This window comes from Dreissena polymorpha, chromosome 1 (genome assembly GCF_020536995.1).
Source record: "Dreissena polymorpha isolate Duluth1 chromosome 1, UMN_Dpol_1.0, whole genome shotgun sequence".
NCBI classification, from domain to species: domain Eukaryota; kingdom Metazoa; phylum Mollusca; class Bivalvia; order Myida; family Dreissenidae; genus Dreissena; species Dreissena polymorpha.
In genome coordinates, this window is record NC_068355.1 from 46534370 (window position 1) to 46561292 (window position 26923).

The 26923-nt window shown below is 36.3% G+C and overlaps 1 protein-coding gene across 5 annotated transcripts in view; it reads right to left on the reverse strand.

The window, feature by feature from the left end:
• The window catches only part of LOC127865081 (copine-8-like), a 69596-nt gene extending 46039 nt beyond the window's left edge, over positions 1-23557 (reverse strand). For 2 of the 5 annotated variants that reach the window (XM_052404972.1, XM_052404971.1), the window contains exons 1-5: positions 23481-23557; positions 13609-13795; positions 3394-3481; positions 429-532; positions 145-184 (exon numbers count right to left, since the gene is read on the reverse strand). In XM_052404972.1, coding sequence (XP_052260932.1) covers positions 145-184; positions 429-532; positions 3394-3481; positions 13609-13694 — 318 coding nt within the window. In that variant the 5' untranslated portion in view covers positions 13695-13795; positions 23481-23557. Of the gene's footprint in view, positions 1-144; positions 185-428; positions 533-3393; positions 3482-9247; positions 9328-13608; positions 13796-23480 lie in introns of those variants that run through there. The other 3 variants (XM_052404974.1, XM_052404973.1, XM_052404975.1) reach the window with 3 other exon arrangements.
• Between the last annotated feature and the right edge of the window lie 3366 nt (positions 23558-26923).

Consider the following 26923-nt stretch of genomic DNA (forward strand, 5'->3'; position numbering starts at 1 on the left):
TTAAAGCAAACGGGTGAATTTCAACATGCACAAACACAAAATTTAAAATCACCTTACATGTAATGATGTACATGAATATATATGACAAAGCATGCAAATACTGAGCTTACAAAATTGTTTTTGTACAACAGAAATAATACATACATGAGAGGTCAGCCTTTGTGAAGGTGAATCCACATCATATCTGGAATTAAAGATGCACAATAAAATACTAACTTTGAAGTGAATACTAAATCAGTTTAAAAACAAGTTCATTCTAAATTTAGTCAATTTACGGGATTCAGGCTTGGAAACAGATCTTCCAAATTCATAAGATGAGAAAATTCATCTGAACTAATACAATGTTCTTACACTTAAGATAAAAATCTACAATACTTTGAAAAAATCTAATAAATTATATCTTATAATAGTACCGTTTAAATACTTACATTTCAAATTTTAATTTTTGACTTTCCTCGAAAAAGTAGTTCATAGTGAATTTCTTCACAAAATCAGGGTGCAGTGAATCTTTAATCATTTCAGTGCGATCAACCTAAAATTGGGAAAATGGGTAGCCATAAAATATATAAAGAGCAATTATTTCACACTTCAATTTTATTTTCATTAGTTATCACTTTGATAATGAAGACAATTGAAAATAACATAGAAAAATATGCTTGAAATACACTCAGCAGAAAAATTTACTTGAAATCCACTCAGCAGACTAGTCACAGAACCCCTTTGTTTTGCAAACAGGTTGCAGATACAGCAATAATTATGTTCGAATAAAATGTTATTGTTCATGTTTAATAAAAATGTTGTTATACACAAAAGGGTGATATGGACATTTAATCATTCTCTTACTCTGATTGAACGCCATCTTTTAATACTGTCTATTAAAAGGAAAGACTGACAATAATCATAACATTTGTGTCTGTGAATAATGCTTATCTAAACAAGGGCTGTTTGTAAAACATGCATGCCCCTTCATATGGGCTGTCAGTTGTAGTGGCAGCTATTGTGTGAATACGTTTATTGTCACAGTGACCTTTGACCTAGTGACCTGAAAATCAATAGGGGTCATCTGCCAGTCATTATCAATGTACGTATGAAGTTTCATGATCCTAGGCCTAATTATTCTTGAGTTATCATCAGGAAAGCATTTTACTGTTTCAAGTCACTGTGACCTTGACCTTTGACCTAGTGACCTGAAAATCAATAGGGGTCATCTGCCAGTCATAATCAAAGTACCTATGAAGTTTCATGATCCTAGGCGTAAGCTTTCTTGAGTTATCATCCGGAAACCATTTTACTGTGTCAAGTCATCGTGAACTTGACCTTTGACCTAGTTACCTGAAAATCAATAGGGGTCATCTGCAAGTCAAGATCAATGTACCTATGAAGTTTCATGCTCCTAGGCGTAAGCGTTCTTGAGTTATCATCCTGAAACCATTCGGTGGACGGACCGACCGACATGTGCAAAACAATATACCCCTCTTCTTCGAAGGGGGCATAATAATCAAATTACGGATAAACAAGCAAATTCGTTGAATTGATATCCCCCCCCCCAATATGCTTCTGGACACAAAAGTGTTAAATTTGACATTCAAAAAAGCATATTTTCAAGATACAAAAGGCCATAATTCCGTTATTAACAGATGGTGTACAATGACATTTGGCGTGCATCATCCTCTTATCCATATATATACTCATACCAAGTATCAATGAAATCCCCCAAAGCACTTCCAAGATATGGCTCCGGACACAAAAGTGACGGACGGACAGCTGGACAACGCCAAAACAATATCCCTCCGCCTCTGGCATGGGAAAAAATACTCATACCGAGTTTCAATTAAATCCGCCAAAGCACTTCCAAGATATGGCTCCGGACACAAAAGTGCCTATAGTAAAAAGCATTTTTTCAAGCTACAAAGGGCCATAACTCTGGCGTGAATCATCCTCTTATGCATATATATACTCATCAAAGTTTCAATGAAATACGCAAAAGCACTTCCAAGATATGGCTCCGGACACAAAAGTGACGGACACACAGCCGGACGGACAGCGCTAAAACAATATCCCTCCGCCTCTGGCCTCTGGCGGGGGATATATACTCATACCAAGTTTCAATGAAATCCGCCAAAGCACTTCCAAGATATGGCTCCGGACACAAAAGTGCCTATAGTAAAAAGAATTTTTTCAAGATACAAAGGGCCATAACTCTGTTTTTAACAGATGGCGTACAATGCCATTTGGCGTGCATCATCCTCTTATGCATATATATACTCATACCAAGTTTCAATGAAATCCGCCTAAGCACTTCCAAGATATGGCTCCGGACACAATAGTGCCTATAGTAAAAAGCATTTTTTCAAGATACAAAAGGCCATATCTCCGTTATTAACAGATGGTGTACAATGACATTTGGCGTGCATCATCCTCTTATGCATATATATACTCATACCAAGTTTCAATGAAATCCGCCATAGCACTTCCAAGATATGACTCCGGACACAAAAGTGCCTATAGTAAAAAGCACTTTTTCAAGATACAAAGGGCCATAACTCTGTTTTTAACAGATGGCGTACAATGCCATTTGGCGTGCATCATCTTCTTATGCATATATATACTCATACCAAGTTTCAATGAAATCCGCCAAAGCACTTCCAAGATATGGGTCCGGAAACAAAAGTCCCGGACAGACGGACGGACAGCCGGACAATTCCAAAACAATATCCCTCCGCCTATGGCGGGGGATAAAAAAAAAATAGGCTAGTGTTGTTCTACTTCAGGGCCCTCAATCTATCAAATCTGCCACCGCCAATTTTGGCGGCAGTCCCCCACCAGAAAAGAATATATTTTTCCCCCCAAACTGATTTTTCCCCCTCAGAAAATGAAAACAATATCGCTGATTTATAGTTGAAAATTGACCATTTTAGAGCACTGAACTATCTAACTATCGCACTACTATAAAATATAATAGGCTTAAATATTATTTAACAGGAAGATAAAACCAGTGCAAATGTTACTGTCCTTGTCCTGGACCATCGTCAATTTGACACCACCCGCTATGCCCAACTGGACACAGCACTAGATTGTTTTAGGAACAATAAGGGGGGGGGGGAAAAATAAGGAAAGAATAGCGGACTTTTAAATAAGATTACTGTTATATAGATTAAGTAAAAGTTTACAACATATATGGAAATATATGTTTATAACTGTTAAACAAAGTTGTTGTTTTTTGTTTTAAAAATTCTCCCATTTACGAAAAATTCCCCCTCCTAAGGGCTGCAGACCCCTTCTTCCAAACTAGTGTGAAGGCGCTGCTACATTGTACTTTCTACGTGACAGAAACTTAAACCTTGACCACTACAATCAAAAAGCCAAAATCTCAAAGGGTTGCTGTCTACTCACCTCACGGTAAGTTTTTCCGTGGATGTCCCAGGTGTATAGCACACACATTGGATCTGACTTGGACATTGCATCTCTGTCCTGGAGACTCCTAAACAAAGACAAGTGTGTGTACTTAAGTGGATTTTATGCATGAGAATAAAGTGTTGTTCCAGATTTCTGATTACCCAGTGTAATTTGCGTAGGCTAATGCATGAGAATAAAGTGTCGTTCCATATTTCTGATTACCCAGTGTAATTTGCGTAGGCTAATGCATGAGAATAAAGTGTCGTTCCATATTTCTGATTACCCAGTGTAATTTGCGTAGGCTAATGCATGAGAATAAAGTGTCGTTCCAGATTTCTGATTACCCAGTGTAATTTGCGTAGGCTTATGCATGAGAATAAAGTGTCGTTCCAGATTTCTGATTACCCAGTGTAATTTGCGTAGGCTAATGCATGAGAATAAAGTGTCGTTCCAGATTTCTGATTACCCAGTGTAATTTGCGTAGGCTAATGCATGAGAATAAAGTGTCGTTTCAGATTTCTGATTACCCAGTGTAATTTGCGTAAGCTAATGCATGAGAATAAAGTGTCGTTCCAGATTTCTGATTACCCAGTGTAATTTGCGTAGGCTAATGCATGAGAATAAAGTGTCGTTCCAGATTTCTGATTACCCAGTGTAATTTGCGTAGGCTAATGCATGAGAATAAAGTGTCGTTCCAGATTTCTGATTACCCAGTGTAATTTGCGTAAGCTAATGCATGAGAATAAAGTGTCGTTCCAGATTTCTGATTACCCAGTGTAATTTGCGTAGGCTAATGCATGAGAATAAAGTGTCGTTCCAGATTTCTGATTACCCAGTGTAATTTGCGTAAGCTAATGCATGAGAATAAAGTGTCGTTCCAGATTTCTGATTACCCAGTGTAATTTGCGTAGGCTAATGCATGAGAATAAAGTGTCATTCCAGATTTCTGATTACCCAGTGTAATTTGCGTAGGCTAATGCATGAGAATAAAGTGTCGTTCCAGATTTCTGATTACCAAGTGTAATTTGCGTAGGCTAATGCATGAGAATAAAGTGTCATTCCAGATTTCTGATTACCCAGTGTAATTTGTGTAGGCTAATGCATGAGAATAAAGTGTCGTTCCAGATTTCTGATTACCCAGTGTAATTTGCGTAGGCTAATGCATGAGAATAAAGTGTCGTTCCAGATTTCTGATTGCCCAGTGTAATTTGCGTAGGCTAATGCATGAGAATAAAGTGTCGTTCCAGATTTCTTATTACCCAGTGTAATTTGCGTAGGCTAATGCATGAGAATAAAGTGTCGTTCCAGATTTCTGATTACCCAGTGTAATTTGCGTAGGCTAATGCATGAGAATAAAGTGTCGTTCCAGATTTCTGATTACCCAGTGTAATTTGCGTAGGCTAATGCATGAGAATAAAGTGTCGTTCCAGATTTCTGATTACCCAGTGTAATTTGCGTAGGCTAATGCATGAGAATAAAGTGTCGTTCCAGATTTCTGATTACCCAGTGTAATTTGCGTAGGCTAATGCATGAGAATAAAGTGTCGTTCCAGATTTCTGATTACCCAGTGTAATTTGCGTAGGCTAATGCATGAGAATAAAGTGTCGTTCCAGATTTCTGATTACCCAGTGTAATTTGCGTAGGCTAATGCATGAGAATAAAGTGTCGTTCCAGATTTCTGATTACCCAGTGTAATTTGCGTAGGCTAATGCATGAGAATAAAGTGTCGTTCCAGATTTCTGATTACCCAGTGTAATTTGCGTAGGCTAATGCATGAGAATAAAGTGTCGTTCCATATTTCTGATTACCCAGTGTAATTTGCGTAAGCTAATGCATGAGAATAAAGTGTCGTTCCAGATTTCTGATTACCCAGTGTAATTTGCGTAGGCTAATCTGGCACGACACTTTCCTGTCTTATGTTTCTTTTTTTGTTTGAAATAACTCCATTTTAGGCTAAAAGTTTTGTACCTGATTAGCCTGTGTGGACTGCACAGGCCAACGGGGAGGACACTTAACACACATGCATTAAACAAAAATACCTGTATAGATGCACATTTTTGCAAGCAGAAACTGATTTTAACCAGCATTATGCAAGAGTTTGAGTGCGATATTTGTCAAAATATTGCCTATTTAGTAATTTACATTCAGTTTTGTTTTTATGTCTAATAATTTAAATTAAATGATAGATTGACAGATCAAACATGTGTGTTTTAAAATCTTTTCACTTAAATAAATGTAGGTGTTTTAATAGAGGACTTAAACCCAAGTTACACAAGCAATTCTCCATTCATCACACTCAAAATAACAAGGGACAAAATTGTCACAAAACCAGGTTTTCATTGTGAAAAAAAAATCTGATAAAGGGAGAAAACTCAAACTGAACTTTTGAAATGAACAAACAAAATTAACCCCCTTTGTAAGTTTGTTTTTAAAAAAAATCTATTTTTAGTCGTGGCGACCTTGACATTGGAGATATTGATGTGATTCTTTCGTGAGACACACCGTCCCATGATGGTGAACAAATGTGCCAAATGATTTTAAAATCTCACACTGAATGACATAGTTATGGCCAGGACAAGCTCATTTATGGCCATTTTTGACCTTTGAACTCAAAGTGTGACCTTGACCTTGGAGATATCGACGTAATTATTTCGCGCGACACACCGTCCAATGATGGTGAACAAATGTGCCAAATGATTTTAACGACATAGTTATGGCCCGGACAAGCTTGTTCCGCCCGCCCGCCAGCCAGCCAGCCAGCCCGCCCGCATTCGCCAATCTAATAACCAGTTTTTTCTGGAAAACCTGGTTAATAAAACCATTGTAGTAGTATTTAATATATTTATTAAACATGAACATTCATCATTTAAATGGTGATAATCAATTGGTATGTCATGTATACAACTAAACATTAGTGTGACAAAACCTCCACTCCCTCTTATACACAATAAGTATTTTGAAATGGTAATGTGATGAAACCTCCATGACCCTCTGAGTGTAAAGATATTGTTTATTGTGTTGTTGTTGGTTTTTTACTTGATAGTTATTACAGTTAATACTTGAAATAATTAATGCAAAATGTTCATTATTTAAATTTTTAATACAATAATTTCAAATGGTAAAATAAGGTAACTAATTAATTAAAATACATCATTTAACAAAACATGAATTCTTGATTTCTCCTGTCTTCCCCTTAAAGGGATCTTTTCACGCTTTGGTAAATTGACAAAATTGAAAAAAGTTGTTTCAGATTCGCAAATTTTCGTTTTAGTTATGATATTTGTGAGGAAACAGTAATACTGAACATTTACCATGCTCTAATATAGCCATTATATGCATCTTTTGACGATTATAAAACCTTAAAATTATAAAGCGTTGCAACGCGAAACGATTGAATAATTTGGAGAGTTCTGTTTTTGTCGTTAAATTTTGTATAACTACGAAGATTGCTTATATAAGGTGTAAAATACGTCACGTTATGTACTCGGCGGAATAGCTCAGTAGGCTAAAGCGCTTTTACTTCAGGACTCTGGCAGGACTTCAGGGGTCACTGGTTCGAAAACTGCTCCGGGCAATGTTCTTTTCCTTTTTTAAATTTTGTTCTTGATTTTTTACTGGAGCTTTTACGATCCAATGTTTACATTTATCAATATAAAGCATTTAATGAATAAGTTAAAAAATGCCAAAATCTGTGAAAAGGCCCCTTTAATTCCAGTCAATGGAAACGTGGCTCCTATTATGACCTGAGACAAACCCCTAATTTCACTGAACTTTCGACTTTTTAACCAAAAGCGCACTACATCTGGTAATCTACCTCAGTACCTGCATGGTACAGTCAAGTTACCATTACCGGATCAGTAGCTTAATAAAGTTGTTCTGGTGAAAAGCAATACATATTTTGAGACTTGTTTTACACCGGTTTGATTAAATATTGCCTTTGCTTACTGTTTCGGCGAATAGTCTTATTTTAAAGCACATGCAAAATGTATTTGCGATACCTTTTTTTGCCTCAGAATTCACGCATTAACGGATCATTTGTAGCCATAACGGATCACGTGATTGAACCATTCAGTAGGGCATCTAACACGCTTTTTGAACTGTTGAAACATGAACTGTGCTGTTTACAATGGCCAAGTAACATTGCCAGTTATAATTTATATTCATTTTTTTTTGTTATAAATTGTTTTCTATTGTCTTCAGCGCTTCCGTTAGTGGACGTCCGGGCGTAAATTACGCCCGAAATTGGCAGTCGTACGTCCAATATGCAAATGGTGGAAGTCCCTTTGATGTCCGATAATCCGCATGTATGTACCCTATTTTCTAATACACAACACGTTCAAATGTCAACAGTAAATGGGGTTATTCAGACCGTTAACTCCGCACAAGAGCTACTGTTTTCAATGAATTTCTCAGCGAGTGGCCAATTTTGATTTTTCCAGCTCTCAATCAAAGTCTTCTTGGTAAGCGCATCAGCCAATCAGTGCTCAGGCAACCGAATACACGCCGACCCCACGTGAAGCTGTATTCAATAATATTAGCAATATTAGCGACCTCTGCATTACGAAGTTTTTATTCAGCAATCAAATATTTGAGTCCACGCTTTCCCCGCGAAAGAATGACGTTACGTTGTGCATGAAGTCTAATTTTTTCATGATTTTCATCTGTACACAAAATACACGAGAAATGTTTATTTGTTGCTAGAATTTTCGTAACTTTCCGTGAATAGTAAAATCCTGATTTTTTCGGATAATACTTTGATTATACGCATTTGAAAATAAGCAGTCTGCATAATTAACCCATCCCCTGATCGCCAATGCGATGAAATCTCGGCTCTGGAGATATAAAAAATCAGAAAAGACAGTTTGGAAATAAACCGACAAAATATACAATTTACAAAAATTTGTTCGCGTGCGCGATCATTTGAGAACGAATTCGGCATTTAGGAATGTTCATTTGGTACCGATTTTCTCCGGTATTTTATTTATTTCCGATTTGTTAGCAGATGGTACTGACATGGACTGCAATTGACGAAATATCTTCGCTAGTTTCTCTCAAATCGCGTCACGTGATTAACGCATGTTCAATGGGAATTCCCCCATCCCATAATTCAACTTGCGTATAATGGCGGATGGTAGCAGACGTCAATATTGTCCGTATTTTGGTTTTGAAAATAGAAATCGTAATACTACTGGATTATCGGGTAATGGATAGAGTTGGAACATGTACGTATATTAAATTCTAAAATAAAAGTGGGAGTTTGAAATTTATGTCTTATAATCCATGTTTCCATCTTATCTAATATTGAACATGGAACAAAATTTAAACATTAAGATTGAGATCATTTATTGAAAGAATCAACAAGATTTGCAGATATTTTAATGTAATATATTATCAATATGCATATTATCACGCTTGATCTGCTATTGCCCTAATTCTTCATTTCACTTAAGGTGTTGCAAAATCTTAAACACGAATCAAAACTGAAATGGACTGTTGCAGGCAGAAAGACTACTAGATGGCCTTTAAATTAATGCGTAAACGTCTTACTTTCCAACAGATTTATAGCATGTGGCCACAAATAATGTTCAACCTCGATTTGGAAATGAGACGGAAATCAACAAAGTCATATATACATGTCAGCAAGACATACCGAAATGTTTGACAAAGAGTAGCTCCGATTACGACTCAATCAATGTGTTTCAAAGAACAGGCCTTGAAGATGTTGTGTGCAAAAAATCATCTAAAATGTCAACTATTTATCGCGATACGCAGTCTTGAACATCAAAGTGATCCGCTATGGGTAATGATCCGGTAATGGTAACTTGACTGTAAGTAATTGTAAAAGACTCACTAAGACTGTTGCTATTTCAATACTTGATGCTCACTCTCTTGGACTCTGTATATATAAACTAAATCACCGTGACAACAACGTCATGAACGTCACCGACGTCATTAAATAATAAGATATGTTCTATGAATAAATCTCAAGGATATAACAGTAATTATCAAGCGAAGTGTGAGTATTTAATAAGTTAATTATATAGTAACATGACAATTTATCTATTCATCATGAAACGCATGCATTGGGGTCGGTTGGACGGTGTTAAATTAGTCCATATAAACGGACTACCAGAGCCTTTGATAATTTTTGCTATGGCGGCTCTGGCAGTCGATATGCACCCCTTCATTAACATGGGTGCAGTTCAGCGCAGCGAAACCGTGCGCTTTACTAAACAGATGTCGTTCGAGACAAATTGAGGAAAATAATGAATAAACCTTCATAAACATGTTAAATTTACCTAAATGGCAAACTACGGATGTCATCCTTTGCATGCACCCTATAAAAACACGACGATGTTTCAACGCACTTTTCTCGCTGACATGTTTATGTTTAAATTTGAAACAGTGTATTCTGTATTCAATACCACATCATTATCGACTTTATAGGCTGGAGCACATAACCCGACGTGCAAAATATTGGTGTACTGCGAGGGTGATGGACGTTTTGTGCCACTACCAGTTCGTGCCACTGATATTTGTGTAGGAGGGCATTGGACGTTTCGTCCCACTGATAATATATAGGCGGATAGGTGTGAATAATACCGTGTAGGTGTGAATCCTAACATGAAACGTTCGCACCTTTGATTGTAACATCTGTTCAATGTTCAAACAACATTGTTTTATTTCAAAAGTTTTTATTCAGTTTAAACATGTTAAGTAATTTTGGATTTGGTTATGTTTTTTGAAAATCCAAAAAAAAACAACAGGTAAATTGTTTTATTAGCGAGTTCAAATGTAGACTTGTTGTTAATTTTAAACAAGAATGGTAAAATGATTAATAGTACTGTATTGGATATGTATAAAGTTTTATAAATCTGTTTGGAATATGAAACATTTTTAGATTTACTTCCTAGACGACTGCGATTATATTTTGTAAGATTAAGAGTCTCTGCATATCCTTTGAGAAGCCAAACTGGACGATTCGCGCAAAATAACATACCACGAAATGAACGTTATTGTTTATGTTGTAATGACTTGGATTTAGAAGATGAATACCATTTTATATGTATATGCCGATGCTACACTGATTTAAGAAAAACATTATAAGCCGTAGATTGTATATAAATTAAGGGAGGCGGAAAACTACAACGGGCGAGGCATGGTATGGTATTGCGCAAGGGGGGGTTAGAAGGTTAGGGTAAGTGTTAGGGGTCGGGTTAGGGTTTGGGTTAGCCTAAACCCAACCCTAACCCAAACCCGACCCCTAACCCTTTTTTGGGGTTATCACCCCTGACCATGCCTCGCCCGTTGTAGTTTTCCGCCTCCGATAAATTAACCCATCTGTATATAAATTCCACATGTTATTAGATTAATGTGACAAAACTGTTATTTATTATGTATGTAAAGATAGCAAAGAGCCTCTTGTGATAAGAAATGTGATTCTTAATGATTCAGTTCAATAATTTCATTACCGCTTCGATAGTTTATTAGTATGTGTATTCGTCAATGTCTGTTTTACGTTATGTAATGTTATTTTGTTATACCTAGTTATGTGACAGAAAATAATATGTATACTTTAGTATGAAGACGATGAAATTATGTATAAGTCTGAATAAAATGTCTGTCTGTTTGTCTGTCTTTAAAAGTATTTTGCGATTTCAAGATTAATTTTTTATATAATACATGTACAAAATTTACATGCTTCATAATACATTGACAATATCTAGATTGATATGGCTGCATGCTCTCAGCAGTTGTGTCGTTGTCATCTCTTTTTAAAGGCGGGAACGATTTGCTCGCACGGCAAATACAGCCCTTTTCGGTACATTAAAGGCCCGAGACGGTAATTAATTGTTTGCTAATTACTTAAAGGCACATACAGCTAAGTGATAGTTTGTGAGTCGATAATAAAGCATGAAGCTTTTTCTGAAAGTAAAATTACCAACTTCATTTTATAAGTTCTTTATTGAATACATTTTAGTATTGTTCATTGATGTTATATTACTATTTCAGTAAATAGTACAGACACATGAAGCATAAAAATAACAGCACTTCATGTTTTATATTTATTAAACATAATGACCTATACACAAATGTTTTTATACCAACAATACATCATTTAATTTAATTATTACATATACCCCATATATGCAATTATGAAATTTTCTTATTATTACATACATGCACATGATGCATAAAAAAAATAACAACGCTATGGTTTATATTTATTGAACATAATGAAGTATGTACACATATTCTTATACTAACAATAACTCATTTTACATGTCGTGTATTTGTGTTACATGTATTTATAATTAAAACTGTTAACATTGTTGTAATTTTCTACATTAATATACAGCCCAATATCATTTACATCTAAACGGCATTATTCACACCTATCCGCCTATATATTATCAGTGGGACGAAACGTCTACCCCTTTTCAACACAAATATCAGTGGCACGAACTGGTAGTGACACGAAACGTCCATAAACCTACTGCGACCTAACCAATATTGGGTCAATTTTCCAATATGGCGGATACAGCGTACAAAACAAAACCTAAGTCAATAAAATAAATTATTTCTTGCTTTAATGGTACCATTTGGATGAGTTTGTGGTTTAGATAGGTAAACTTGTATAAGTTCTTGCAGTTTCAGTGTTCCTCAACCCTTGCATTGTTGGTAACATTTTGGGGTGCTGGACGTTTCGTGCCACTACCAGTTCGTGCCACTGACATTTGTGTAGGAGGTCATTGGACGTTTCGTCCCAATGATAATATATAGGCGAATAGGTGTGAATAATATCGTATAGAAGGTGTGAATAATAACAGCAAACTTTCGCACCTTTGATTGTAACATCTGTTCAATGTTAAATCAAGATTGTTTTATTTCATGATTGTTAAAGAGTCAATTTACATGCTTAATACATTAACAAAAAATTACGTAAAACATTTTCAAAACATTGACATTAGCCATATTTAAAAGTGAATGCATACAATCATTTTAACAATATCTAGATTGATTACATAAATATTTTCAAACATTTGCAATAAATTGACATTAATAATATCAGAAGTGAGTGCATACATACATTTTAACAAAATCTAGATTTATTCCATAAATTTTTTGAAACATTTGCAATAAATTGACATTAACAATATCAGAAGTAAATGCATACATACAATTTAAAATGTTTTAATACACATATACAAAAGTACATAAATATATAAACAAAAATACAACAGCATACTATCCTATCCTATACATACACAAATCAGATGTACAATGTATTGCATTTCAGAAGTCATCATTGTGGATTTTGTCCATGGTTGTGCTTGGTCCCAGCCCGATGATATGGCTGCACGCTCTCAGCAGTTCAGTAGTTGTAATGTCATCGTCTTCGTACTTCTCCCAGATCTCGAAGAGTCGCCCGTGCACTTCTTTGAATATTTTCCGGTGTACCCGAGTCAGGGCGTGTTCCGACACTAGGCGGATTATTAGATCCATTGTTTCTGCCTCACGGCGCAACAGGAGGCACGTAAAACCCTAGGTCGCACTGACCCCAGTCTCACACGACAGATGCTGCCATCTTTCACATTCATCGCATGAGTTGGCTTTATCTTCTTCACCAACATTTTGTGCACAGTACACACAAGGATATTCGCAAGCCATTACTGGTTTTGTGAATTCAACGAACAACACACGTTTTTATACTATCAATAAATCATTGTATTTTATTTTTACAAACACATACACATGATGCATAAAAAATAACAACACTTTATGTTTTATATTTATTGAACATAATGAACTATTTACAAATATTTGTATAATAACAATAAATCAATTAATTTTTAGTTATTTATTATTATAATTGTCAACATTGTTGTAATTTTCAACATAAATATACACTCCAATATCATTCACACCTATACGGCATTATTCACACCTATCCGCCTATATATTATCAGTGGGACGAAACGTCTACCTTTATTCAACACAAATATCAGTGGCACGAACTGGTAGTGGCACGAAACATCCATAAACCACATTTTGCACCCATGGCCAAGAGAGAGCGCATTGCAACTATCAGCAACCCATTGGATTATAAATGATAGTTGAATTATTGCAACTAGGTGTTAAATATATCCCTGTTATTATCTGCGTTTGTAAGGTGTAAAACAATGTCAATCAACTTCCGTAGCCGTGTACCTGCACGAGACGCTGATTTCCACAAGTGACGAAGGTGCTGCCGCTGCTGTTCCTTGCACGAATCCGCCATCTGGAAAACCAGCCATCTTTTCTGATCAATTAACACAAAATACAGAAAAAGCAATTTTCCTAATGAGAATAATATTGATAGCGAACAATTATGACGATATTGATAAACTTATCGATTAGTTGCGAAGGTTAGCCTTATTTGTAAAGAGTTAGACACTCGCTCATACAAAATGACAAGAGTTAGGAGCATTGTCGCAAAGGATGTCGCAAAGTCGTTTGCATTGAACATCCGAGTCCAAAAATGACAAGAGTTAGAAAAAAATTGCTTTAATAGTGTTTCATGGTGCAAGCAGTCAATAAACCTTAATTTATTCACAAGAAAAATGACAAGAGTTAGAAAGAAACACGTGCTTTAACTGTGTTTTCGGTCACGAGCGGTCAATATACTTTATATATTTACATGCAAAATGACAAAAGTTAGAAAAAAACCTGTCGTTTGCATTGAACATCTGAGTCCAAAAATGACAAGAGTTAGAAAAAATTGCTTTTAATAGTGTTTCACGGTGCAAGCAGTCAATAAACCATAATTTATTCACAAGAAAAATGACAAGAGTTAGAAAGATACACGTGCTTTAACTGTGTGTTAGGTCACGAGCGGTCAATATACTTTATATATTTACATGCAAAATGACAAGAGTTAGAAAAAAACCTGTGGTTTGCATTGAACATCTGAGTCCAAAAATGACAAGAGTTAGAAAAAATTGCTTTAATAGCGTTTCACGTGAGTCCAAAAATGACAAGAGTTAGAAAAAATTGCTTTAATAGTGTTTCACGTTGCAAGCGGTCAATAAACCTTAATTTATTCACAAGAAAAATGACAAGAGTTAGAAAGAAACAGGTGCTTTAACTGTGTTTTCGGTCACGAGCGGTCTATATACTTTATATATTTACATGCAAAATGACAAGAGTTAGAAAAAAACCTGTCGTTTGCATTGAACATCTGAATCCAAAATGACAAGAGTTAGAAAAAATTGCTTTAATAGTGTTTCACGGTGCAAGCAGTCAATAAACCTAAATTTATTCACAAGAAAAATGACAAGAGTTAGAAAGAAACACGTGCTTTAACTGTGTTTTCGGTCACGAGCGGTCAATATACTTTATATATTTACATGCAAAATGACAAGAGTTAGAAAAAAAACCTGTCTTTTGCATTGAACATCTGAGTCCAAAAATGACAAGAGTTGGAAAAAATTGCTTTAATAGTGTTTCACGTTGCAAGCGGTCAATAAACCTTAATTTATTCACAAGAAAAATGACAAGAGTTAGAAAGAAACAGGTGCTTTAACTGTGTTTTCGGTCACGAGCGGTCAATATACTTTATATATTTACATGCAAAATGACAAGAGTTAGAAAAAAACCTGTCGTTTGCATTGAACATCTGAATCCAAAATGACAAGAGTTAGAAAAAATTGCTTTAATAGTGTTTCACGGTGCAAGCAGTCAATAAACCTAAATTTATTCACAAGAAAAATGACAAGAGTTAGAAAGAAACACGTGCTTTAACTGTGTTTTAGGTCACGAGCGGTCAATATACTTTATATATTTACATGCAAAATGACAAGAGTTAGAAGAGTTGAGAGAGGCCAGCAGTAAATATACGTCATTTATTCGAATGGAAAAATGACAAGAGTTAGAAGAAACATATCATTTAATTGTGTTTCACGAGGCCAGCAGTCAATTTACTCAATTTATTCAAATGCAAAATGACAAGAGCTAGAAAAACACTTGCTTTAATTGTGTATCACGAGGCCAGCATTAAATATACGTCATTTATTCACGTGCAAAATGACAAGAGCTAGAAAAACATATCGTTTAGTTGTGTTTCACGAGGCCAGCAGTCAATTTACTTCATTTATTCAAATGCAAAATTACAAATGCTAGAAAAACACATGCTTTAATTGTGTATCACGAGGCCAGCAGTAAATATACTTCATTTATTCACCTGCACAATGACAAAAGATATTAAAAGCAATTCTTTAATTGTGTTTCATGGTGCCAGCAGTCAATAATACTTAATTTATTCATATGCAAAATAACAAGAGTTTAGAAGAAACTTATCGTTTAATTGTGTTTTATGTCGCGAGCAGTAAATATACTTCATTATTTACATGCAAAATGACAAGAGCTAGAAAAAGCACATGCCGGTACGCGGTGACCCCAGCTTTATTTGATTATGTTTGCATGTTGTTATGTATTGTGTAATGCTGTTTTTTGTATCGTGCAGTGCGGTTTTGGCCATTGATCACTTGCAATAAATAAAGGACCACATGCTAGTGTATAATGAGAGAGCAATACTGCAATAGTTTCAATGATATACAATATAATTGAAGGTCGCGGTGGTGTAATGGATTTGTTGTCCGCCTAGCGATCGGGAGTTTGTGGGTTCGATCCCTACTCGGGGAGCGTTCTCATTATCTCTTCGATAGATACCAAGTTCTGGTTCTTCCCAGGAAACGGACTCGAGAGTGTCTCAATAAGCCTTAGGATTTTGATGTAATCGAGCAAAAATAAATAAGCTTAAATTAGTTCAAACATTAACTTATGTAATTGATATCATTTGGCAAATGTATGAAGCCGTTTTACGATGGAAGTAATTAGTAAGCTTTAATAACGCCTTTGAGAGCATACTCAAGACACAACAGTGATTCACTATAGCAAAAATATATGCATAATTTATTTATAGAGCTTGAATTATACAAAAACAATACATAATACAAAAGGCTGTCACATACATGTTATGCTCGAGGAGTGGGCAAATGTATGAAGCTGTTTTACGATGGAAGTTATTAGTAAGCTTTAATTACGCCTTTTAGAGCAAATTAAAAATTTTATGTTTCGGTCGTCCTAAAGGTAAGACGTTATGCATTTTCGGTCATATTATGTACCGTAGTGATGTTACACATACTGATACATGTAGTGGAATGTTGCAAAAATTTAATATGAAATTGTTCAAAATAATCTTACTTAAGTAAACTTCAACAAATTGCTTAATGTATTATTATTTATTCGGTTACAAATCATCCGATCATTATGTTTTACAACATTGCAATAAGTGAGCAAATACGTTTTTAAAGTTTAAAAGACATACTCATAAATACATACTCAAGACACAACAGTGATTCACTATAGCAAAAATATATGCATAATTTATTTATAGCGCTTGAATTATACAAAAACAATACATAATACAAAAGGCTGTCACATACAAGTAATGCTCGAGGAGTGGGCTTTGTCACAGATATTGGCTATACAAGTTCAAAGTGGTTGGCATATGAAACATGTGTAAGGACTTATTATCATCAAAATACAATAAAGCTACCTTTACAATTCAGTAGAAACGAAAGTTTGTATAAATATTACTCAACACTTCATAGAGAAATAACTCATGAAAAAAATTATTGAACTTACAATATTTGCTTACATGTACATGTATTTCTTGATACTTAAGTTCCAATTCGGTATTAGCAACTTTATTTTCGTTTAAGTTCACACATATTTTTAAACACTGCGTACCCAGCTATTTTAATTGTATGTATACATGTATTTAACTCACGTTCATACAGTATCCTTTTATGTTTGATAAATGTGGCATAAAAAATCATCGATCTGTGAACACACTCCTTTAAATGTCATTAACAAATTTCAGACCCTCACTGCAACAACTAACTAACTCTACCACAATTTTCTAAAAATAATCATGCACAGTTCTTAAATTAATTTGAAATTAACACAAGAAAAGGCCAATAACCATACAAAACACCATTAACAAACAGTTATAGAAAATACATATGCAGGACTGCGGGAGAAACAAACACAATTTCAGATTTGTATTGTATTGTATTGCCATGAAGAGGTAACACCTTCACACAGGCATCTTCTCCTTAATGCTAGTCCCTGTACAAAGAAAGAAGCAACAAGGGCTGTTTGTAAAACATGCATGCCCCCCTATATGGGCTATAAGTTGTAGTAGCAGCCATTGTGTGAATACGTTTTTTGTCACTGTAAACAACGGTGGTGGTGGTGGTGGTGGTGGTGGTGGTGGTGGTGGTGGTTGTGGTGGTGGTGGTTGTGGTGGTGGTGGCGGTGGTGGTGGTGGCAGTGGTGGTGGTGGTTGTCGTGGTGGTGACGGTGGTGGTGGTCGTGGTGGTGGTGGTGGCGGTGGTGGTGGCGGCGGTGGTGGTGTTGGTGGTTGTCGTGGTGGTGACGGTGGTGGTGGTGGATACAATGCATTACAAAAATGCAGTTAGCCTTACATTTGGTAAAATTTAAATATATTACAAGGGAGGCAAATGCTGTAACAAAACAGAACATGCATAAACGGTAGTTGTTTCCCTTGTTTGAACCATGCTAAATCCTTAAAATGCCTATTTCCAGTAACTGACCTTCACCTGTGACCTTTGACCTAGTGACCTCAAAATCAATAGGGGTCATCTGCGAGTCATGATCAATGTACCTATGAAGTTTCATGATCCTAGGCCCAAGCGTTCTTGAGTTATTGTCTGACAACCACCTGGTGGAAGGACCGACGGACAGACAGACCGACATGAGCAAAGCAATATACCCCCTCTTGTTCGAAGGGGGGCATAAAAATACTATGATAACTACACAGAATGTTTACACATTTAATGTTTTAGAACATTTTTATTGTAAAAGAATATATTCTGTCATCATTGTTATTTGGTAAATTAGATGTTGATGTATCTCATTAACTGTGAATTCGAGTATTGGTATGCTTCTGTTTTTATCCCCACGCTTTTTGAAAAAAAGGTGGGGATATTGTGGTTATCTCCGCCGTCCGTCTGTCCGTCCGTCCTGGCCACTATCTCCTCCTACACTAAAAGCACTAGAACCTTGAAACTTACACACATGGTAGCTATGAGCATATGTGCGACCCTGCACTATTTGGAATTTTGATCTGACCCCTGGGTCAAAAGTAATAGCGGTTGGGGTGGGGCCGCGTCAGAAATTATCACTCATTTTTTTAGGTTATTTTACATTTACTTCTTTATTTCTACACCGATTCACTTCAAATTGATACTGGACCTCTCTTATGACAATACGGTCAATCTCAACCATGCATGGCCCCATTCCCAACCCTGGGGCGCCCCGCCCACATAGGCCACACCCACCAAAAATTTCCATTTACTATAATTTTTTCATTTCTACACGGATTCACTTCAAATTGATACTGAACTTTTGTTATGACATTAGGGTCAATCTCAACTATGCATGGCCCCAATCCCAACCCTGGGGCGCCCGCCCACATAGGCCACACCCACCAAAAAATTCCATTTACTATAATTTTTTCATTTCTACACGGATTCACTTCAAATTGATACTGAACTTCTCTTATGACATTAGGGTCAATCTCAACTATGCTTGGCCCCATAACCAACCCTGGGGCCCGCCCACATAGACCACACCCACCCAAAATTGCATTTACTATAATTTCTTCATTTCTACACCGATTCACTTCAAATTGATACTGAACCTCTCTTATGACAATACGGTCAATCTCAACTATGCATGGCCCCATTACCAACCCTGGGGCCCCGCCCACATAGACCACACCCGCCCAAAATTGCCTTTTACTATAATTTCTTCATTTCTACACCGATTCACTTCAAATTGATACTGAACTTCTCTTATGACAATACGGTCAATCTCAACTATGCATGGCACAATTACCAACCCTGGGGCGCCCTGCCCACATATGTCACACCCACCCAAAATTGCCTTTTACTATAACTTCTTCATTTCTACACCAATTCACTTCTAATTGATGATGAACTTCTCTTATGACAATACTATCAATCTCAGCTATGCATGGCCCCATTACCAACCCTGGGGCACACCTAGGTCAAACATTCGGCGTGGGGATACGCGTCGGCCTCTGCCGCGCCATTTCTAGTTTAATTTTATTAGTATTCTGCTTTAACTATGTTGGGTCAGGCTCTTAATTTCTGTCAACGGAATGAAATATCAGCATCTTCCTGCATCATGTACACTCAGTGACCCTGTGATAATCCCCCTTGCATCCTCCTAGAATCCTCCTCATGTGATTATCCTCCTTGCATCCTCCTACTGTGATTATCCTCGTTGCATCCTCCAACTATAATTATCCTCCTTGCATCCTCCTTCTGAGATTATCCTCCTTGAATTCCCCTCCTGAGATTATCCTCCTTGCATCCTCCTCCTGTGATTATCCTCTTCCTGTGATTATCCTCCTTGCATTCTCATCCTGTGATTATCCTCCTTGCATTCCCCTCTTGTGATTATCCTCCTTGCATCCTCCTCCTGAGATTATCCTCCTTGCATCCTCCTCCTGTGATTATCCTCTTCCTGTGATTATCCTCCTTGCATTCTCATCCTGTGATTATCCTCCTTGCATTCCCCTCCTGTGATTATCCTCCTTGCATCCTCCTCCTGAGATTATCCTCCTTGCATCCTCCTCCTGTGATTATCCTCCTTGCATCCTCCTCCTACGATTATCCTCCTTGCATCCTCCTCCTGTGATTATCCTCTTCCTGTGATTATCCTCCTTGCATTCTCTTCCTGTGATTATCCTCCTTGCATTCCCCTCTTGTGATTATCCTCCTTGCATTCCCCTCTTGTGATTATCCTCCTTGCATCCTCTTCCTGTGATTATCCTCCTTGCATCCTCCTGTGATTATCCTCCTTGCATTTTAACACACAATCCATGTATGATTACAATATGATGATTACAACAGACTTGCATTTACATAACAGCAGCCACAATTACCTTAGGCTGGTTGTAATGAAGTGCAAATCTGCTTATTGATCACTTCCACATTCACCGAAATTTAATCTGAACACACACAGAAGTGTTGTTTTCAATGCCGAGTGTGGTACATCATTTTAACAACTTCAGTATTATTAAAAGAAACATTGTAAATGTCTACTGTACAAAATATACATGCTTTAGGCCTTAGGCTATGGGGAACAGTTTCCCATACAGCCACTGGACCCTTTTGTTGTTGACAATATTTGAGCCTGATTCCATAACAAACAAGAACATATAAATAAATTGATTATGTTTCTACTATTACCGTATGTTTGCTACATAACAAGCTATTATATGTACCTACTTAATGAAAAGGTTTGTTTATGTCTATAACTGATGTTCTAGTTAAGAGTAAGGGTGTCACGTTTACAGATTTTTCTAAACGTTTAAACGAAATGAAATAAACGAAACGTTCCCGTTTAAACGGTATCAGGGGTTTTTCTGCCTATTTTGGGAAAAGGAGTCTGACCAAATTGGGAATTTTTTATTGACAAAATTGGTCATTTTGGGAATTTTTGCTTCGATGAAACGGCTCATTTGGGAAAAAAATGTGAATTAATCATGCTTAAAAAATTCAGTGGTTTAACAAATAAATTTGTTTTTATTTGGTTATTTTGTCTTCTTTTTGTAAACAGATGCAATATTGGGCATGTTCAACGTTAATTCAATTACTGCAGTTTTGTTTTTCAGTTACAGTTACACTCTGTGATAAGAACTAAACAGTTAAAACCTTATAGCAAATATTTTGACCAAAACAAACACTGGTTAGTCACACAAGTTATAAGACACTTCATTCTTAAAAAAAAATTTTTGGAAATTGTTTTATTTTTATAATTTCGGTTTGGGATCGGGTCCGTTTGCTTTGGGAGTGCCTCCGTTGTCCGGAGGCGCAGACAGTGCTGAAAAACCCCTGGGTATCCCTATGTCCGTTTTAAAATCATCACGCATCAGTGCCATCACTTCTTCAAACTGAAAGAAGTACTTATTTCCCGATATTATATTTAGTGCATATCCCATTCGCACATGATGTCATACTAAAACCAACTGTTCTCATCGTTGTCTAACCAATGGGTTACAATTTGTCTACTTACATGCCGTAATATTTTGACACGAATGTGAATTATTTACCAACATTCCTTAAACAAGAGTAAACCAGTTTTCAATTATTTAACGTTCTACTTATAGCACGATGTATATCAAAAGATGCATATTTAGTAAAATGTTCCTATACGGAGATTGTTCGCCATATCTCGAGAAATGAATGGCGATGAATAAACGTTGTGAATATTTCCTTGGGCCAACGCGCGTTGAATGTTCAAGAGGATTCGGGGCATTCTCATGCAGCAAAAGCCGGGAATTTCATGATGATGCGCGTTAAATATTCAAGAGGTCTAGTCCGTACATGGTGTATTGTTATGCTTACGGTATTATGAATAAGGGCCATCTGGAGCACAGGATACAAATAGTTTTTAATACGAGTCTTTTTCAGCAACGAGGGCCCTCTCTACACTTTGGGGGATTGGGGCCAGGGCCCTTAGAGGGGGGAATTTTGCGTCGTTTTGGGCGAAAATGGGAATTTTAGAAGATCTTTTCACCAACCATTGAGCACTTAAAATTGCGATATTTTAATATGATTTATATAAATAAACAACTAATCAAAGTTAGTAGCACCATACCAGCAGGCAACATAGGTATAACATTAAATAAAAAAAAGGGAGGGGGGATTTATAGCTGAAATAGGGGAAAAAAGTATACTTTTTTCATGTTGGAAAGCCGCCGATATTCGGCAGTAAAAAATGCCAAACGAGGGCCCTGGCAGCTGTTAAAAAGCTTTGAAACGTCACAACGTAATTAACTAAAACGAATTTTATTGATATAGACTGGCGTTTAAAGGTTAACTGTTTTTGTAAAGGTTTTTGAGCAAAACACGAAACGTGGCCGTTCAAACGTTTAAACGTGACACCCTTAGTTAAGAGTAGTAATGTTTTGAGTAAATAAATAAGTGGCGATAACAAAAAAAGTAAACAATATATATGTTTCTTCAAACTCTTGTCATTTTTAATATGAATATTATATAAAGCATATTGAAGGCTGGTGACCTAAAATACAAATAAAGCATGTGTTTATTCTTACTCTTGTCATTTTGCATGCGAATAAATGAAGTATATTGACTTTCCCCGGACCCAACCTGCCACCCCCATTTATCCCAGGGTTCCAGATTGTTAAATGTACACATATTGGGATTGGTTTGACTTTTCAACAAGGAATATTGACGAAAATACACAGTTTGAAAAAAGAACCTGTGTTAATGTATTATATAAAAACAAAGTATAAAACGCAGTATAAAAGTGCCTATTGACAAAAGATTGAGGAACACTGGACAAGACCGTTTTCATCGAGAACACTCGAGTTGCCATGCCTGTTTATAATACCTATACGCATATTTTTGTCATTATTTGTTGTTGAAAAGTCAAACCAAACACAATAGGTGTACATTTAACAATCTGGAAACCAAGGGGTAAGCTGGGGTGGGGGGTAGGGTCCTGGGGAAGGTTGGTAGGGGGAATTAATTATACTGCTGCTTTTTCAGTGAATTATGCAATATTCTATCTTAATATCCGCAGTATTTTGATAAATTATTAATATTAATAGGATTTCGGTATATCTACACACCGATTTAAACGCACTTAACGCACATGGTTAAACAAACCCTAGTCATTTTTCATTTTAATAATGTATTTTGACTGCTGGTGACCTACCGGTACTTCTTTTGCCAAAGCCTTTGCTGCTGAAGCCAACAGCATACCTCGTATTTGTTTGTATTTCGTGGTCACGAAGGCTTTTTATGCATTCTTCAAGTGATCCAAAAAGCACGGTCACATCCTTGGCCATTTTGTAGTGGAACAGTTTTCGGTAACTCGCAAGACAGAGAACGATTTGTGGTACACACATAACTCTTGTCATCTACCGTTCTAACTCTTTACAAATAGGGTCTACGAGTTGCGAAATGAAATGGTCAAATTACAACTCAAATATTTTTGGCACCGTTCATACGTTCGTTGAATAACCGACTTTACTGCAACATAATAAAACCGGATAGTACGGCAATCGATGAACTCCTCTCTGCTGCTCCATTGATTTCCCCTGATTTGCAGAGTCTGCCTTCAGAACGACTGAGTGGATGATGGCTCGCTGTCCTATTTGAATTTCCAACCTGTCAAGAGCCAACGGGACTGCCACAGAGAATCTTGAAGAAATTTTCAAATGAAAATACCGGTACCCCTGCACTGACCTTCGTGTTTCATACCTCTTTCGTGGAAAGTTCAGTGATTGGAACAAGGTTTTGGTCACTCCAAACTTCGAGAAAGGCGATTACACAGCTCTTGCGATTTACAGGCCAATATCTCTAGCTTCAGTTTATTGCAAGACCATGGGGCGCATCGTCCACAGTCACCTAGAGCGCCATGTGGTATACTCACTGACAGTCAGCAAGACGTATGAAAACGACTCTTCTTATGTTTCATTACCATACACAGGTATTGTACTAGACACTTGAAAGGTGGGACTTTCTGTTAAAGTTTATTTGCAATGTCCAGCTTTTTCTTTAAGTCTAATGTTAAAACCTGTTTGCTATATAGACCACCAACCAAACAGACATGCGCTAGGAGCGGGAATGAAACCCTGTTCGCACAGATGAGCAGCGCGTTTACAAACCGGTATGGTAATCTAGCAGCCAGTTAGAACGTCATATACAATTAGCCTACGGCTGTGCATTTGGATTATTTTTATTTATTGCGTTATTGTTATACTGCTTTAATTCTAACTTTTCCGCAAATTGTATGACTGGTTGAAACGAACAGCTCACACTTGCATACAGCTTATTTTTGTTTATGTACAACACCCACAGTATACAAATTAAAGGGATCTTTTCACGCTTTGGTAAATTGACAAAATTGAAAAAAGTTGTTTCAGATTCGTAAGTTTTCGTTTTAGTTATGATATTTGTGAGGAAACAGTAATACTGAACATTAACCATGCTCTAATATAGCCATTATATGCATCTTTTGACGATTTTAAAACCTAAAAATTATAAAGCGTTGCAACGCGAAACGATTGAATAATTTGGAGAGTTCTGTTTTTGTCGTTAAATTTTGCGAAACTACGAAGATTGCTTATATAAGGTATAAAATACGTCAAGTATGTGTTCTCGGCGGAATAGCTCAGTAGGCTAAAGCGTTTTTACTTCAGGACTCTGGCAGGACTCCAGGGGTCACTGGTTCGAAACCTGCTCCGGGCAATGTTCTTTTCCTTTTTTTAATTTTTTTTCTTGATTTTTTACTGGAGCTTTTACGATCCAATGTTTACATTTATCAATATAAAGCATTTAATGAATAAGTTAAAAAAAATGCCAAAATCTGTGAAAAGGCCCCTTTAAGGGGCAATTTAAGAATTATAGCTTCAGTTCCTCTATTTAATGCTATACGGATTATGTTTTTGTTGTAAAATATTGCAATCGAAAAATTGAATTATCTGAATTAATTGTATCGAGGGGAGGGGCATGCGTATAAGGGAGCTTATCGGGTTTAAGTGGGGTTAGTTGGAACTTACTTTCAAGATGGTGTCGTTTTTCGGGAAGGAGTAGCGAAATTGTTCATATAACCCTTCGGCTTTACAGTGTTTGCGCTTCCCTCTGATTTTTGTTTCAAGATCGTAGACGTCGGAATAAACCAGTTTTTTAAGGAAACCGTCCCCAAAACTTTTGTCTACTTTCGTGACGGTATAGAAATTGGATGTATCATTTTCTCTTATAAAATATAGTATTTACGCACATGTTCAGTAAAATATGACTAAAATCACGATTATTTCATTTTCCCGACGTCTTTTCATCTCTGATAACTAATATATTGCCAATAAATAACGGTTTAACCCCCTTTTTTGGAACTGACTTCCTTTTAAGCACATTTTGGGACCTGACTTCAAAATAACAAGCAGCCCTGTCCTATGTTAAAAGGTTTGACACGAAATGACTGTCGTCTTTTATTCCGATGTCTACGATCTTGAAAAAAACAACACGAAAAACGCGAAAATGACGCCATCTTGAAGGTAAGTTCCAACTAACCTCACTTAAGACCGGTAAACTCCCTTATACGCATTCGCCTCCCCATGTGTATAGTTTAAAGGGAAATATCACTAATTTTAATTGGCAGGCAAACAGTACGTGGAGGATATTTGTTGTTTTTATTGAAATCAAACTTGTATGCTTACATACTCATGTTTAATGTAATCGTATTCATATTCACTAGTTTATGAAAAAAAATCACTTTTATGACCATAGCAATATATAAAGCCTTTACAGCAAAAAACAGCGATCTATAAATGAACATGTTTATTTATATATTTTAGAGCAATAATACTCATAAAGATACATAGATATACTACACTTTGTTATGCTCGATTGGTCATTGTCGGCTCGGGTACTACTTACATGTACACCGGGTACGTTAAACGTACCCGGGAATGTAACGCTAAATCGGTCGTTGTCGGCTTTTGTCTTTTTAAATTAATTATGTTTGATGTCAATTTTCTGTTCAACGGCCTCTATATTATCGAAACTCATACTCAAAAAGCGCCTTGATGAAGTTTGTTTTTTAAAGTGAAGTTTGTTTAAGATAAACAATATCGTTTTACGGTAATCAGTAGCACGTTTTACGACATCGGATTTTCGACGGGAATTCATTTTGGGTACAGTCTTATATCGACCGGGTACGTTTAAGTATATTTACCGTACCCGGGTTACATGTAAGTATACTTAAAAGTACCCGGGGTACATGTAAGTAGTACCCGAACCGGCAATGACCAACCGAGCCTAAGTTATTAAGAAACAATTTCACTGCAACGGTTTGCATAAAAAGATTTCCACACACGTATTAGCATGAATATTATCTAGTTTTAGTTCATGTGGTAAATGTTTGAATATTATTCTCAAGAAAAATTAGCTTTTCGAAATTTAATACCACAGTGTATCCGAGCGTATTGTCGTAAAACGGGATATTTATTTCATATTCTAAAACGGTAGACAAAATATTAGTTTCACCACGGAGCGTATATTGACAGGAGTTATATCGAGTATTTGACCCATAGTAAATTCAATTTTATGCACAAACTAATCATCTGATTTTATTGCTTTATACATTATCTTGTTGCTTATTAATTCCTCTTTCAAAAAAATAAAACTTATAGTATATTTCCGTTGTTATTAATGGATTTATAGTGCGTTAAACACAAAAAATAACCATTTTATAACATATCATTAGAAAGCCTATACGTTTCGTAGTTTTCAGATATATAATATATATGAAGTTTTTCTTCTGGTTTGGGCAGCCCGGCGAGTTATAACTTTAACTTTTGCAAATATCATACCGTTTTAGAATCTAGATTTAC